Source organism: Gavia stellata, chromosome 1 (genome assembly GCF_030936135.1).
Source record: "Gavia stellata isolate bGavSte3 chromosome 1, bGavSte3.hap2, whole genome shotgun sequence".
Classification (NCBI taxonomy): Eukaryota; Metazoa; Chordata; class Aves; order Gaviiformes; family Gaviidae; genus Gavia; species Gavia stellata.
Window position 1 is genome coordinate 100,643,953 of NC_082594.1, and position 17,911 is coordinate 100,661,863.

The 17,911-nt window shown below is 37.1% G+C and overlaps 1 protein-coding gene across 1 annotated transcript in view; it reads right to left on the bottom strand.

Annotated features, from left to right (window-relative positions):
- TTC3 (tetratricopeptide repeat domain 3) overlaps positions 1 to 17,911 on the bottom strand; it is a 62,869-nt gene that overhangs the window by 23,957 nt on the left and 21,001 nt on the right. The window contains exons 14-24 of the mRNA XM_009818739.2: positions 17,585 to 17,639; positions 12,870 to 12,930; positions 10,410 to 10,476; positions 8,179 to 8,316; positions 7,034 to 7,114; positions 6,171 to 6,283; positions 3,781 to 3,907; positions 2,328 to 2,450; positions 2,056 to 2,157; positions 1,270 to 1,362; positions 527 to 591 (exon numbers count right to left, since the gene is read on the bottom strand). Coding sequence (XP_009817041.2) covers positions 527 to 591; positions 1,270 to 1,362; positions 2,056 to 2,157; positions 2,328 to 2,450; positions 3,781 to 3,907; positions 6,171 to 6,283; positions 7,034 to 7,114; positions 8,179 to 8,316; positions 10,410 to 10,476; positions 12,870 to 12,930; positions 17,585 to 17,639 — 1,025 coding nt within the window. The remainder of the gene's footprint in view (positions 1 to 526; positions 592 to 1,269; positions 1,363 to 2,055; positions 2,158 to 2,327; positions 2,451 to 3,780; positions 3,908 to 6,170; positions 6,284 to 7,033; positions 7,115 to 8,178; positions 8,317 to 10,409; positions 10,477 to 12,869; positions 12,931 to 17,584; positions 17,640 to 17,911) is intronic.

Sequence of the window (17,911 nt, forward strand, 5' to 3'; positions counted from 1 at the left end):
CTGCCCACAGATTTCACAATTAAATTAGGTTTCAGGTATAAAGACTTAAAGATGACTGCAGCGATTTATATTCAAAAACTATTGGTTCAAATTGCTGGGAAATCAATGGTGCAATGGACAATTTATCTCTCAATACAGAGGTGTGAGAAATCAGATTTGCATCAACTCATACCCTATATATGTGAAAACAGTTTCTGTGGCCAAACTGAAAATGTTGTTTCTAAAGAACTGTATGACCACTAGAGAGCTACCAATAATTTATTCAGCAATACCAGTTAATGCCCTCCTATGCTTGTTATAAATCTGTAGCTCTGTATCTTCTTTTACAAGTTAATGTAAATGCTTTTATAATTGGGTAACGTATTTTATCAGACTTTTTAGTTTATCAGAGGCAAAGGGCAAGAATAGCTTTCCAAAGTATTTGTGGTATTTCAGCAATTCTTAAACAGGCACGAAAACCAATCATAGAGAAAACTGGTTTGTTGTCAGACTGATTCAACTTAGATTTGAACAGTAGAGAGCTTACCTTGAACATTTCTGTTTAATAGTGGCTCTTGGTGGTTCCTTGGGTTTTGTGATTTTTTGTTCAAACTACCAAAATAAGTGACATCATATTAATTAAATTTGGGTTACAATGCAACATTGCTGTACTCAAAACCCAGGAACATTTGATGCTCTGGAAAGCAGTAAAAGTAATACTACAAGAAAGATAACACAGCCTACATAAGCCTCATGAAGGTCTACCTAAAATTATCTTCTACTGCTTCAACCTGGTATATAGCAATACTTCTTTATCTGCAGAAAAGACAGGTTGAAAGGTAACAAAGTCAGGAAGAACTGGAGGCTGTTTTGCTTTACCAGGAAGCAAACTTTACAATCTTTTTTTTTGCTTCTCACAGACCAATACTGCTCTGGGAAGAAGTATCCCATTTTCCTGAGCACTCTTCCAATACAATTATTTCATTTAGCAAGATTAGCTCTGAGTTAAACTAACAGTTCTTTTCATGTCGCACAAGCTAAATACAAAATGAAGCTCCAGTTCCCATCCATTACAATTCTAACCAATACCATAAAGTAATGCCTGCTCCACCAGAAGAACAGGTAAGAAGAAAACAGCTAATTAATATTCACAAATAATGCTCAGATTCTGTAGTTGAGGCAGCATATTACTTATGCGTTTGCAGTTACATTTTCTTCTTCCCTTTATCTCCTTTACCAGTGTAAATATTTTAAATATTATTTTCATAGTTTGTATGAACATTTACTTACTTCACATTTTACCAGACCAGAAGAACTGAAAATAACTATTTTTGAAATAAGGCCTGTACAATCAGGAGTGAAACACAATTCTTGAAGAAAATCCTGTAGGAGAAGATGATACAGACAACAAAGACATTTAAATTAATACAAAATCTATGTTCTTATATAGATTACAGTTTCTCAATTTGAGGCGACCAAGGTAATCAAAGCTAACACAGTCCTAAACTCTTACTGGATGAGGAAAGCAAGTGACAGCTGACTTGGCAAGCACTGTAAATCAAAAGAATCCTGGATCTGTGGTATATACCTGTAATTCCCAAAGCTATAGGAAAGCCCCTCCTCCTCCAACTTCACATTCAAGAGTCAACTTTAAGAATATTCTTTTATGAGTTCATACTCTGCCTCAATTTCCCTTCATTTTATACTCGCTACTGATACTGTATTTTCTAAAATTCCTTTAGACATACTCAATGTTGAACTGTTCTTCAACAGCAAGACTATAGAAGGAATAAAACTTCCATATGGGAGGACATAAATGATGCAAGATAAACATGCTAAGCATACTAAGCCTTCACACAGACAGGCCTTTCTTCTGTAGACAACAGCAAGCTTTACCCACACTTGCATGTCAGACAGTTTAGCAAGAGACTCCTCTTTCCTGTCTCTCCTCCTGCCATTGTCATGCAGGTGGAACATCAGGCTGTAGCACTACACTTACCAGAAACCAAAAGGATTGCTATAATCTTGACTAAAAAAAGAAAAAATAAAATGCTTATTGTCTGACACAGCTCTTACCTTATCATTTTTATCACTGTAGTTTGTTGTTTTCAACTTTTTCCAACAGCTGATATGAAACTCCACTCTACATTGCTGACAGCAAGTAATACGTATAAAGCCCTAACATTGAGAAAAAATATGAATTTAACATCTTTAAAAAAAACAGTGCACAACTTAACAGTAGATAGGATAAGATGGTGTGTTCCAGATAGCTCTTTAATATGAAAGGGAGCAGAAAACATGTAATCATGAAGTTTTATTTCCCAAACCCTTTTAAACTAAAAATTTACCTTAAAGTCTGGGTCTGTAAAATATATTTGGATTTTGGAGTGGCCATGGCATTGCTGATAGCGACAAATTGCATCTGGTTCTGGAGGGAACTTGCATTCCTCAATACAATTCTTTAAAATCAACTGAGAAACACAAAATGATGTAAGACAAAATGATATAAGAAACCAGGAAAAGATTCAATATCTACTTACAAACTTCTAGGGAACTCTGCAGTGAAACACACATCCCTTTTTGAACAGCAGGCAACTAATACCAAAAGAACAACTCTTTTCTCGTAAAAACTATGGAAGATTGTCCTTTTATGGCAAAATATTCAAAAACTCGTTTGAACTACTATCAGCTAAGTACTCATAGCTTTCCTGCATGCAGGTTTATCTTGGACCAATGTTTTACATGCTGACCAATTCCAAACGCATGAGACTGCAGTAAGTTTTCCATTACCAAAATGATGAGCCAGATTATTCAGAGCTACAGCCTTTCAGATATTCGCATTACGCTCTGCAGAAGTCCCAAACCACTGATGTATTACTGTGGCCAAACTACTGTGTGTCAGCTGGGGGTCTATGAGAACTCTTTAGGTCAGTTTTTGTTTAGCAAACAACAGTACTGCTGCTCTACCAGAAACGAAACAGGTCAGTATAGCATAGTCAAGTTCATACACTGAATAACCTAGCATGTTCCATTGTGTCAAACTGGCCCCATACAGAGGAGCTCATGCATCTTGTCTCTCATGGCATGGTGTATCCAGAAACCGTTCATAAATAACAGTGGTTCAATTATAGTTTAAAAACAATAACAACAGTAAAAATAGTTTAAAATAGCAGTTGTTCAGTGTGAGAAAGCGATTTGTAGTGTCAGAACCACAAGTTAGATTTTTCAAGTTAAACACAGAATTTTACCGTACAACTCCCACTGCATTGACAAAGAACTACATGGTCAAACTCTCCTATTTGGTTTTTAATATAGCACCACTGCTGAAATTTTCAACTTTACATTTTTGCTAATTCAAATTTTTAACCGGTTCTCTCTAGCATTATGTTGTGTATAGTATTCACACCTACTTAAAGTTTGGTAACATGCAACTAAGAAGTTAACACATTATGAAACACTTGGAGCAGATTAGAACCATATTATTACATAGAAATACCCAAGCACAGAGCCTGTCACAGAGCCTCTGCCCTTGTGCTGTAAATGGGATGCTTCCCAAGTGTTCAAATTTGTCATTGCAAGAAGCGTTCTGCTCTACAAAGACCAGGTCTTCAGACTGACAATGCTCTGGACAATGAGCACCAGCTCTTGCACTGGCTGCTCCAGGCTGAAACCTACCTTTTGCCCCCCATCTTTCTTTGGTCTTGACAATGGGGAGGCAGGGAGGATGACAACAGTTTTTATTTTTTGGAAAGACCACTTGACAGAACAGGTTTTTATGCCTTTTTTTTTTTTAAAACATACCTGTAAATTCTCTGTTCGTGTCTCTTCAATGACCTGAGATGTTGTGGGCCAAGTTAATACTCCAGGTACAATCTTGTGATTAACCATTGTTTGTGATTTCATGAACTGATCAAGTGCATCTGAAAATCTGAAGTTTGAAACAGGTACAATATGTTCAGATCATATATGAGTAACTTCTACATGGTCTGTAATACTTTCACCATTCATTTTATGATCCAAGGAAAAAAAAATGGTAACTGTAAGAGCATGTGGAATGAAAGAGCACCTGGTTCATTAAGTTATCTGTTTAAGGACCCTTCAGTATAAAAGACTTAAGGCATAAGCAGGTAAGCCGGCCTGGGTAAGGGGCCCAGAGTCCAGGCAGGGATATGAGGCAGACTGAGAACCTGCACTGATATTCAAGGGACCCATGAACGTGGGTGGGTGTGCTTGTCAATCTAGAGAGTGAGGGCATGCGTATGTTCCCTAGTGACCTCCAACCCTGACCAGCCAGGGAGGAGGCACAGGACACTGCTCCCCATTCTTGTATTTACAAGAGTTCAGGCAGTGCTGTACATAGGAGCTGCTCTGCCTGGGGTAGTCTGGGTGGCCAGCTCTGCTGGTGTGTGTGTGTGTGTGTGTGTGTACACGCACCTCTTTGGGACACACACACAGCCTCACTACGGGCCAAAACTGCCAAGGGAAAAAACAGCCACATCCATGGAACTGAGCCACAGACAACTCCTGGGTCTCAGACTATACCTGGCTACACTGCAGTAGTGGGAAGGAAGAATCCCCTCGCAGCGTCCAACACTCTCTGACCAGGCGCTTTTAGATATTCTACATGAGAAGGGTTTAATGTTTGATATCAAACTCATTTATTTGGCATTGTATTGGGTTTACGCATCAAGGTTGGGCAGAGGGGTAGGGGCCAGCCTCTGTGAGAAGAGGCCAGGGCTGCCCCGTTCTGGACACGGCCCATTCCAGCTGGCTCCAACAAACGAACCACAGGGCAAAGCTGAGCCCCTCAGCCAAGATGGTGACACCTCAGGGAAAGCATGGGTAAGAAAGGACAAAACATACTGCACGGCTGTGAGGAGTAAGGAAAAAAAGCATGAGAAACAGCCCTTCAAGCACCAACGTAAGAAGGAGGAGGGGGGCAGGTCCTCCAGGCACTGAGCAGAGGTTCCCCTGCAGCCGACCCCGCTGGAGCAGGTATCCACACTGCAGCCGTGGAGGGAGGACCCCTGCCAGAGCAGATGGATGTGCCCCGAAGGAACTGCGGCCAGTGGAGGGGCCCCACGCTGCAGCAGGGGAGGAGGGCGCGGAGGAAGGAGCGGCAGAGGGGAGCTGTTACGGGACCGACCACAACCCCCATTCCCCAACGCCCTGCGCGGCTCGGGAGCGGAGGAGGTAGAGGAGCCGGGAATGAGGGAGTGAAGTGGAGTCGGGGATAAAGGGGAGAGTAGGGGGAAGGAGATTTTAGTTTTTTACTTTCTTTCCCACCATCCAACTCTATTTTAACAGACAATAAATTAAATTACTTTTCCTCAAGTTGAGTCTGGTTTGCCTATGACTGTAATTAGCAAGTGATCTCCCTGTCTTTATCTCAGCCCCTGGGCTTTTTTTATCTTATTTTCCTCCCCCTCTCCCGTTGAGGAGGGGGAGTGGGACCACAGCTGGGTGAGGGTCCGGCAGCCAGCCAAGGTCAACCCACCACAGGCGTTAGGGGAGATTTTGATGAAGTAGAGCAATACAGTGATACACCGAAATCACAACACATGCATAACATAGCAATTGCAATACACAGTTGAATCAATAAAAACGTGATTCCCATTACCGATCTCTATATGCTTACCATCAGGATGCTGGGAAGAAATGCCACCAGGAATACATGGGTTGAAGCCAGCTCAAGCCCTTTGCTCTCAGGTTTATTAGTTGTCCTGTTTCTGCACTTTATGTTCAGCTGAGCCACGAATACATTCCCCCCTTCCCCCCATGCTGGTCTGGCTAGCTCAGGAAGACATTACTCTTTATCTGTCTCAGGGAACCCAGTGACTCACTTGTGCAGCTGCCTTATCTAAAACCAAGGTTACCCTCCCGTCTCCCTGGTGTTGAGATAAGTTAAGCTTTCTTTACGATACATTTTTCCCTGAGGTCATCGTTTTTTGCCCTTCTCTTACGAGCCCTCCTCCACTGCTGGGATGTGCTGGTCGGTCATATCCCTGTGCCTTGCAGTCCACTCGATTCAGCGGCTTCCATTACATCCTTAGCGGTAACAAACTTAAAGTTGTAATAAATCAGTTTGATATATGAATTTAGTGATTAACGGAATAATTAAACCCATACACATGATTTCGCAAATAAAGATATTTTTTGTCTCAAATACAGAAATTTTATATTATACCAACCTGTTTTGCCTGAGGTATACTTTTCCAATTCCATAGTATGCTAAACAACCCAATCTTTCTTCCTGGTACTGTTCAATTATTTTCTTAAACTGGTCTTCAGCCTTTGTCAATGCCTTCAAAATAAATTTAAGATGAAAATATGTGACACTTTGCCAGAAGCTTTTAACTTTTCCTCTGCTTTTTCTGCTCCAGTAGAGTGGGTCAGTATGCCCTATTCTTTGATCAGTATTATGAACAGTAAAGAGAATTAAGCAACCTTATGATCACACACAAAGGCTTCCCTTTATTTTAAAAGAGAAACTTACTCTGTAAACATGGTCTCCCTCTGAAATATTGAAATTAAATGATTGAGCTCACTGAGCTACAAACACCCAGACATTTCACAATTCATTGTAAGACATTGAATATTTTTAAGCACTTCAGGGAAGAAAAACAAAAGGCAAACCCAAAAAAACCCCAAAGAATCCACACATCTGTTTTGGTGTTTTCCAGAACCAAAAGCATTCTCTTTCACTTGTTTTAGAAGAAGAATGTTGGTGTTAGAAAGACTAGTACCTAACCGCATTACAACAAAGTAGAAGAAAAATAGTTGACTATACTTCATTAATACTTAAGAATCTCATTTGAAAGCTTAAAGAGACATTTTAATTTGGTAGCTTAATTTATCCAAAACCGTTAAAGATCTAGTCTCAGATATCAAACCATATGATTTTCTAAAATGTGAAATTATTTTCTTAAATGTAAAATGAAGGAAGCCTTCCTTCCCCACTCATTTTATGTCTGTTAAGAAGAGACAGAATTGGATGACCAACTATCTGAACTAGAATTTTGAATAAAAGCAATATAGTAGCTTAATATCATACCTCAGGCTGTCCTATTCCAAGAAGAGCAGTGGCATGTCCATAGATGATTACAACATAATTAATAATACGAAGATTCAGTTGCTGCAAACAGAGTCAAATTATAGTAGTAGCACATACGAAAACACTTTGCTGGTAACTAGAACATTACTGTCTACTGTGAATTGAAGATCTTCACTACAACAGAGATAAGAAACTCTTTGCTCATCCTTCTTATCATAGCCTCTACCCAGATTTATGTTACAATTAACATAAAAAGTGAAGGTTAACTACACCTTTACTGCTGGTCATTTGGCACCCCTATACATTTCAGTGTGATACATCCTGAAATGTCTGCTTTTAGAAATGCTGTAATTACAGGCCTTCCTATGTTGACTTCATGCAGTGCAGTCCATCATTGCTATATTTTATGTTCAGAATTGAGCAGATTTTCTTTTTTAAAATAAAAAAAAACCACAAAACATTTTCTTCGTAATAAACGAGATCACAATTCCAGATAGATTGGTGCATTACTTGCTTGGACAGACTTGTTGGCACTGCAACAGCCCTTACTACAATGGGAGCTTGAAACACAGCAACGCCTGTGCACACACATTGTCACACAAAACTTTATACTGTAGTATAATAATTTAAAGAAATCTAGGATGACAAATGGGTCAATGGCTGATTGGCTAGACACATATATACAAAATTTCACAGTATTTGCCATCAAAGAGTTATCTGACCTGAAGAATATAAATTTTTACCTACATTATTTTTTTATTTTTACCTACTTTATTTTTTACCTACATTATTAAGCATAAAGGTTAAAGTTGACAGTGGACGGTAGTTTGTTATCAAATAAGATATTTTATAAAAGTATCTTATATTATTCTTATAAGAATATTATTTTGGTAAATATTTTTTAGATTGCATCTAGAAATGCACATGCATGCTGAACATCAAAAAAATGCATCCTATGCTACTATCCTGTTCTCATTTGTAAGCTCCTTGGCATACATATCACTGAAACACTTCGCACTGTAGTCAACATCACAGGCAACAATTCAATAATAATGACTATTTTGGTGGAAGGAAAGAATGAAACACGATATTGAAAGCATAAATTTCAATTACCCTAAGAAACTAAGTTATTCCTTTCCATTTACCTTTAACTCTGAAGGATTTAGAATGCTCAACAATTGTGAGAAGGCTTGTTCAGCACTGTGACATCGCTGGTCCATCAAGGCTGTATAACCATCATGAACAAGGGATTTAACCACTTCTGGCAACATAGTTAAATCCACCTAAAATATTTAAGAAAACAGTAAGTCCAAAAGAAAAATGTCTTTTCCTTTTTTTTTTTTTTTTGAAGTAAGCTATTTGCTAAAGTACTTATCCAAAGACAACTGTTAAAATTCTGTACTTCCTACAGTTTTATCACAATTCCACTTTTAAAGCAGCAAATCAGGTACATTTTTATAAAACTCTGTTTTAAATTCAACTTCTAAAAACTTAGGATTTTCATGGACCTACTGCTGCTAATCTCTTAAAAATCTAGTTTTTGTTCTAAGTGTAGATCCTTTTCGCTCCAGAAAGTTTCAAGTTTAGTTCAAGCATCATTTTAATCCTTCTTACATATATAAAAAAAAAAATAATCCCAGACTTAGCTTTTTCCCACTTGTACACTCCATTTGGTGTACAAACATTTTTGAAAATCCTGAGAACTATTTCATTCTACCTACACTTTCTCTCCATCTAGGTTAATAGTTAATGCTAGAAGGTTTCACAATGCATTACGTTATTAGCCTTTCACTACAGATACTTCATGAAGCCTGCGGGAATTTCCAGCAGTGCCACTGTAAATCAAGACAAGCAGTTGCAGAAGTAGGCACTTCTATTCTCGTGATCTGTTCAAACACTAAAATAAAACTAACTTTGGGAAGCAGATCATTGTGCCAGGGCAGAAGTAATTCAACTATTTAAAAAGCTCCTCCAACACCTACTCCTGCCATCACAAGCAAAAAACAAAGAACAAGGAGGCCCACCTGTGTATTTTAGGCCACTACCTCATGTCAGTATGAATTAATCTTCAGTATGAAGTAGTCGTACTTTACAAGCTTTTCATTAACTGCCCTTCTCCCCCCCACCACCAACATGTTAAAATTTGAGCCTGGGATTCTGAAGACACGGTCATGGGCAGGGAGAAATTAAAAGAATGGGAAGATTTGGGAAAAATGGAACATAATGACTTTTGAGTAGCTTCTTTTTTCTTAACATTATTCTAGTGGTGTACTTAATTATATTCCTGTGAACTGAATTAGGCTTTTGACATACTAAATTTAATGCATGTCCTGAATGTATTTTCCTGAGCATCTATGAATTTCAATTTTTCTTTGTTTTCATCCTGTCAACTGACCAAAAAGGACAAACGTTAAGAAAATACCCATGATCTAATGACAATTATAAACAAAAGTGACAGAGTCAGTGGAAACTACAAAAAGATACAGAAAAGACCAAAATGCAGAAATGAGTTAATGAAAAAATGATTAAGACTTATTTTAATTTCCTAGAACTACTGACGCAAGTTAATGCTGTCAGAGCATTTAGTTATACAACAGAATAAATTGTATTGATGTTAAGCTACACGACATATGAAGCTGATTAAGCGAACTAAAAATGTTACTTTCGATACTAGTAATAATGCATTAGCCTTACAAAAATAGGTACTTTAAAGGAATTAAGGGGTCTTAGTGCAGGCAGAACTTGCACCTTCTCCTGAATCCAGTTTTCTCTTATGAGATAATTAATCAGAATAGAGATTTATAGTATCTACCCTCCCCAAATTAACAGAGAGGAAATGACTAATTATGTATGTTCCCATGATTTCATTCAAGAGCTTGGGGATGCTCCCCAGTCATTACTGGCAAGACCTGAGAAAGAGAACTCTCGATTTATGAATTTTATAGCATTTTAAACAGCCAGTCAACAAAATGTTCTATGATTATTTCCAAATGTATGGAAAACATATTTATTCAGAACTTTGGGAAGAGTATTATAAATCCCTGAATGATTCCCACTGACTTTTTCTTTTCTCCTACAAATTAAGATAAAAGGGAGCTATATTACTAACTCATGTTTCTAGCTAAGTTATTCTATGACTACACTGAGTTTTGTTACACTATTTCCAGTGTAAGGTCTTACAGGAGGGGAAGGAGGAGAAGCAAAAAGAACATTAACAGCAACAAGACAGTGTAATCATGTGATCTTTGTGTCCTGATAAAAATCAGGCTAAGCAAAAGTGGTAAATTTTTGAATGAATTGAGATTTTTGGACAGTGTTACTTAAAGATGACAAATCATTTATGGTTAAGGTCATATGCTAATCAATTCCCAGTTACCTGTTGCACAGTACAGAAGAGTTTATCTTGGATGGTTTTAGACTCTATCTTCAAATCGAGGTGATCTCTACAAATAACAGGACAACGACATCATGAGTTTGTACATGTACTTTATATGTAATCTTATTTTCAAGAAACAGAAATTTCTGTGCTTTTATCAACCACATCACATTGGCCTACATGCTAGAGATTATTATGGCACACTTTCACAATTGCGACAACAAGTACTGTAACACTATCAAGGATTATGATACTATTCATATAGTTCCTTCTAGCTTGGGAATCACTAAGGCTTCAGGGAAGTAGGAGTCTTCTCCATCATTTTATTTGTTTTCTTTTATCTTCTCCACCTTATTCTCAGCTGAGTTGATCTTATGAAGGGGTGGGATAGGTGACTAGAGAACTTCCCTACACCAAAGGCAGCAGTATAAGAAGGTGCTTAGGCCTCTTTCCCCTTCTCTAGTCTTCCTAGTACATACAAGATCCTTTATCCTAGCACAACCACCACTTAAAATCAAATACATGCAGCAGCTATGCATGGTGGGGGCAGGTAGAGTAGAGAAGAGAGGAAGAGAGTTGTTCTTCCCAGCTCTTCGTTTCCACTACTGCAGCAGAAATGCCATGCATAACTAGAGAATGGAGAAAGTACAATGAAGAGACAAAGTATTGCTTGATAGCCTAAACTAAACCCTCAATGCTATGATTGCTACACAATCCTTAATGCCACTATATTGCCTATTCAGTTCTGGCCCACATTCAAAGGCATCAAACATTCATCATCCGAGAGAAAATTCTTTACCGTGCCAGAGGATTCCTTAGATTTTTGGAAGCCAAGCAACTTGCTAATTAGAGAAATGGAGATAAGATTGTAACTGACCATGCACCTCACTTGTTGAGAAATACTGTATTTTTCTTGATAGGTCTAATAAACTTCGCTGTGAGAGAAGCAATTTTGCAGATGGTTCAGTTAAAGAGGATTTGTTCCTATAGGGAATTCTAATGTTTTCCCCCCCTTAAAGCGAAAGGAGAAAAAAGTCACTGGCAACCCAGTTAAATAACATAAATGACCTCTCCTGTGACAAAGTTTCAATTGTCCTAGCTATAGTGGCATTCAAAAAGAGTTATGAAAAAACAAAAGGATTGTACTGTAATAAATAAATAGATTAAAAGATGCTAGGCTTTGTGGTCACACTTCAATTAGGACTGGGGATAATCAGGTTCAGCTCCCAGGTTCCCTAAAGGCTTGGACTCTTCTACATGAAAAATCTGCCTTTAAAAATTATCACTTAACGAAAATTTTTCTACTTCAATATAAACAGCTTATTTTGCTGTACCACTCATCTATTTTTAATCGTCCTAAACACAACTGCAAAACACTAGCTGAAGAAGCATACAAGCAAGAAAGTATAGTCAAGAGCTTAATTTGACTAATTTCACAGCTCAGGTTAAAACACTGAAAGCTTCCATTCTGCATCATCTTAAATAGTAAGTCATCATTTGCCTCAGTCATCTTAGAAATAAGTCACCAGTAACAGTTTTTTACTCCTTAACTACCTATCAAATGAGGAAATACGTTGGCAATGGAATCACCTATAAATGCAGCAATTTACCCAAACCTGTTTGGAGCACGTTTGCCCCAGTATCACTGGAAATAGTTATTTCATTTGTTAAACCATGTTTGTAACAGATGGAAGCATAAATTTTGCCCATAAAATCTACAGTGCTTTTTATCTCAACTAATTTAATTCGGGCCCCAAATCATCAAACATACTCATTTACATTCAGCATGTTCTACTGGGAGTATTCATGTACTTAAAATTAGACATTTTTACACTTTAGGCGAAGATTCAAGTCTACAAACAACTAAAGGACTCTTTAAGTAAAAGTTGTTTTCTAGTATTCAATTCTGAGACTGACTTATAATGCTTTCCTCACAGTCAAATCTCTTTTTCTTAGTAAGCACATTAAGTGTCAGAGAAGTTTTAAAAAATATTTGGTACACAGAGTAGAACTAGTACAAAGAGGCCTTGAAAATAAGACAGACCTTGAGTTATGTTGTGGTCTAAGTTCCAATTGTTATATTCAAACAAGATTCCTATTATATCTTTTGCTGTAAAGCAAGCACATTTTTTGTTATGGCTATACTGTGTGACTTGCTTTTGGGCAACAGATTTTAAACAGCGGTTATTAAAGTTATGCCTTTATTTACTAAAATTCAACTGAGCTTTGGAAAATATTTAGTTTCCAAGTAATAACTCAGGCTCTTTGTGAAAACTGGAATTTTGTGAACTTTAATCAGCTATCTTAACATGAACTATATCCTGAAGAGTATGTAAACAATGTAAACAAAGCAATTAGCAAACAGCAAGCAGCAAGTCAAAGTTGCATTTACTCCTTTTTAAGTGCTACATAAAATAACACAAAATAGTAATAAATTAAGAAATAAATACAATTTCTTACGTCGTCTTTTCAGAGTCACCAGGTTTGGGTTTTGTCCTTCCTTTGTTTTGATGACTTTGGCCTGTAATAAGAAACAGTCTTTCAAACAAAATTATCATGACCTAAAACAAAGGGAAAAATATGCACTCGGAACTCACATTTTGCTCTATAAATAACAGATCTTTAACATTTACAGTATCGAAAACTAACACAACCAAGAATTTTTTCAAAGAGCCACCTCTGAGTGTTACAGTATGAATTTGATATTATTTTTATTAATTAATATAGGATTTTATTAATCCTATAAAGGGGAGAATAAACAGACGAATCTTAAAATTCTGTAAGATATGATCTGACTCTACAATATTGTAACAACTACTAAAGTGGACTCCAAGCTAAAGAAATCAGTATGTTATTCAAAACCACAGTTAATATTATTCACTATTAGTTGATAACTAGAATTTTTAAAGGGAATAATAGATCACTGTGGATGTTCCAGTTTGACTATAGAAATTTTACAGAATGAGTATGCTACTTCAAAAATACATTACTAAAGTAGTTAAGTTCAACCCACATTAATCTTAGAAATGGAAACGTATGAGTTGGATTGAGATAAATGTCCCTGATTACAAAATAAAAATGTTTAATGATGTGGAAAAACTGGATCACAAAGACAAGAAAGAACCTATCATGTCATTCTGATTCATTTCCAACTCTGAAACTTAATGTTAAAGACTTAACACAAAACTTTACTAATACACTTCACAACTTCAGTGCTCTAACACTGTCGTTGATTAGTTACAGGGCTCTGCAAGCTGAGTAAACAATTCATTAGTAACAAGGAAGAAGAAAACATATTTTAATACTTTATTGTAATTGGTCAAAACCAGGATGCCATGCCATTATCTGCAAAATAATCTCTCAAATGTTTTCTGTGGAATTAAAACATAACATTAGGCATCTGAATATGCACGTGCATACTCATGATTAAGTCAAGAAGGTTTTAATTTTCAAGAATTTTAAGTTAGAACTTTACAAGGCGTTAATGCCTCAACAGCAACAGTGACAAAATCTACTTACGGGAGAGCTGCTTCCTAGTAACTGGACGATTAGACAAGCAAGGAAAAGAAAATAGCACTTCTGGACTGGTAAGGAACCAACAAGCAGCTGACAAATTCAGTTGCAGAACTGCTGAGCATCACATATTGCACATGTTCCTTATTACACATGGTAAATTGAAGGGGTGCAGAGCAGCAGATTTTTTTGCTAGTTAAACCTACTGGATTTTACAAGGCATATAGGAATGCCACCTTCTGCCTCAGCTACCTGTTCCAAGAGGGGATAGTTCCAGCTATAATCTTTCAGAAGCAGTTTAGGAAGCAACAGTGGCTTCCTATCATTGGAAACAATCACATAGACAACATACAGTCCAGCACCTGGGTTCAAGCTATTCAAGCACTGGAACCCAAACATAAGGTATAGCTACCTAAATCATTAAATATCGCTTGATTTATTATCATGCTTATGCTGAACTACCATAAAATCAAATTTGTAAAAAGGAGTTATTAATTTTTATATATAAAGTTTCAGTAACTATTTATGCTTAAAAATGTTTATTTCATGATACTCAGAGAAGTATTTTCTATGATTAGACACAAAATACTGAAAGACACTATTGTGGAAAAATACAAATCTACTCATTTGAGTAGTCTCACACAAGCCAGTGGAATGTCTCGTGCACTCATTTCTCAAGTTAGATCGTATGCATACGCACTTCATACCTTGTGCCACGAGTAATTTTTCATTAAAACCTACTTAATGACATAAAATCTAAATTAATCAGAACAAAAATCAAGCGTCATGAAGACTGAACATGTTCAGAATTATTTCATGAGCCATTTCTTGAAATTTTCACACAGGAGACTGAATAGGTCTGTTGAAACAGTATATACACATTAAAAACTCCGAAGCTGCACTAATAATCATCACAGAAAACACTTCAGCCTATCATCATTTAAACATGTAGAGATAGAGATATATTACCTTTTCTTCATTACATAGGTTCCTTTCCCTTAAGGAACCGATCTGTCATTCAAAACAAAATCTTAATGAAGATAAAGGAATACAAGCCTTCCCTCTCACCATCAAAAGAAAGAAGTAATCAGCACTATTTTTTCATTGAATGATCTAATTTTAAAAGCCATTCAACAAAAATTATTTCAGAAAACATTCCTACGTAAAACTACTACTCCCACATACCACCCAACTTAAAAAGATACTACTTTCAGACTTCTAAAAAATATTTTTAAATAAAAGTAACAAGCAAATCCTGCTGAATTATAGTTAAAATACTTAAGGAGTTATATCAATTGAACAGCAAACATGATTCACTTACCCCACAAACATTTTAAAATATTAGTAGAAGTAGTATTGCTTTTGCTAGACATTCCCATTAGGAGCAAACAAAGATATTTAACAGAAATGTACACATGCTCAAAAAAATAGTACATGCAGACAAAAACTGAAATTAAAAAGGACAGTAACCTTAAGATAAGATACAGTGGCATAAAGTTCCTTTATATTAATTTTCCTGCAAGTCGTAAGCCTTTAAGTGAACAAAGGCTAAGAAAAAGAAGGCTGTTCTTCCCCACCCACAGTAAACTTGTATCAGCTAGTCATTGGGAGCGTAACTCCTCCTTTCAAATCAAAGCCAAATCAAATATTTTCTTCTACATCAGTACTGACATAATAAGTATGAGGGGGAGAGGAGGAGGAAGAAGGAAGAACAGAAAAGAAAACATGGAATTAGCACGGGTTTTTTTTGAAATCACTACACTCAGTGCAACATTTCATAGTCCCTATGATCTCTTTAGCCTAGAAGAATTTTCAGTGCTCTCCCAACATTCAGCCTTTCGTTATCCCTCTTGCTTTCTCAACCTCTCCAAAAATCAGCTATCCTTCTGACACCCTGCCCCTTTGCCAGTATCAGCAGCATAGACAAGGCTGCAGACACCCTGCCCTTGACCGGTATCAGCAGAACAGACCGACTGCCGACACCCTGGCCCCTGACCAACATGGACAGCAGGATGCTGCCCGCATTATTCATGGAAAGTACGATTCTCTCAAATCCCACTACCACTGGTGGAGCCAAGGGGCAGCGCAACTCTTACCTGCATTCAAAAGGCATTTGCACAATTTGGTCTTGCTGCCAGGGCATCACTTAGAATCCTGTCTTTGCTATCAGTAATGGGGCAGGTCGCCATATAGGCACGTTGTTGCTGATCTTTTCCACTGCCTCAAGCTTTGTTTTAGAACATGTCACCAGACTCCATTACTATTCGGACCACGCCTTCTTGCTCAGGAAAACATCGATTCACTTAGTTGTCACTTTCTTAAAACTCATTCAAAATTCCCTATGGCCTCTGTGCATTTCTTATTTTGCCCCTTCACACCATCTACACATAGTTCCTCAAAACAGTTTTGTCTTCCAGAGCTTGACTTCCCCCTTCTAACACACTTCCCTGATTTATGCTTTCTGCAGTAAGTTCCTTCAACACTTTATAGTTTCTTCTTTTCTTTTATTAGCCTCCCATATAACATTTTTTCAACAAATTCGTCCTGAGTCTTCTTTTGCAACCTTTCCACATTTTCTGTCTCCCAGTACATCCTTTAATTCTTCAAGATGTTTGCATATGTCCAAAGTCCACAAGAGCAAGATCACTTCTCCTACTGCTCATTTTAAATTAGTATTTTGTAGTATGTTTTCACTGGCTTCCTAAAATCAAATTTTGAAGCGCTCTGCAGTTTGGCAGCTATTCAGCTAAGTATTTAAGTGCGCAAAGTCCAAAGAACAGTACGGCTGGGCACCAAGGACTTCAGACTGTTGCATAGTCAGGACTAGAAGGACCCACTGCCTTGGAGGTCACAACTTCAGAATACAATGTAAGCATGCAGCTGGTCCAGATCCAATAGCAGTATTCCATACAAACATTATAAATAAGAAAAAATTATGCATGTCAGGGAAATATCTTATGCTTTCTTGGTTACAGCAGGTTTAGCAGGTGATAAAACAAGCAAGATTGAGGAAAAGTTTTCACTTTGAAGATCAGAACTGCTTGCACTTCATTTTTACCACAGAAAAGTAACTCTGGCACTGTGGGAGTTTTGGGGGGTGGGAGTTCACCCTATAAAAGGGTGGGCTTGGGTTTTTTTATTGATTTAAAAAAACCCAAAACATGAACAATAAATCACACCAACTTATACCTCTTAAAGTTTGTAGCTAAAGATCCACTCTGAAAATATTTTTGTGGCCTCCTTCCTCTCTAACTGCAGGATTATTTACTTAGGGATCTACATGGAGCTTTTAGTAATCACAAATGAATTATGAATATTGAAACTACCCCCACGCTTCTCTGAAATTTAGATCCTTTTAGATCCTATACCTGTCTCAGAAGGGGGGAAAGCATTTCTAGCCTGTGACTCAGCATTCTACTTTCTAATTCCATTTTCAAATCTGAATAATCCATGTAAAGTAGATTCAAACTACAAAAGCATGAAGGAAACAAGACAGGAATAGAGAAAGTATCATCTAAGTAACTGTATGCTAACAGGAAAAGAAGTGAAACATGATAGCTTACTGTTGCGAAAATAACACTAGATACACTTTTGCTTATTAATAACGGCAACAGCAAGGGAAGAACCGACTCGGACTTGATAAACAGAAAAAAAGAACTCACTTGGTAGAAACTCCAGAGACCAACCTTTGCTTTCTGTTCTTTGGATGTCAGTCACCTAATGACAAATATGTTAGTTTGGTTTTACACAGGTAACAAAAAGCAAATAGATATTACTCACTAAATTTAAACAAAGAAAAAAACCTAAACCACTAAAATTTAAACAAAGAAGTCACAATGATAATATGGTATATTATATCCGTAATCAAGAGGTGAAGAAAAATAATTGCTTTCATCAAAGTGTATTTGTACACTTACATTTTTTTCTCAAAAATCCGTATCAATTTGTATTATCTACTAGTCTGACAAATACTGGCCTTTTTTGCAGTA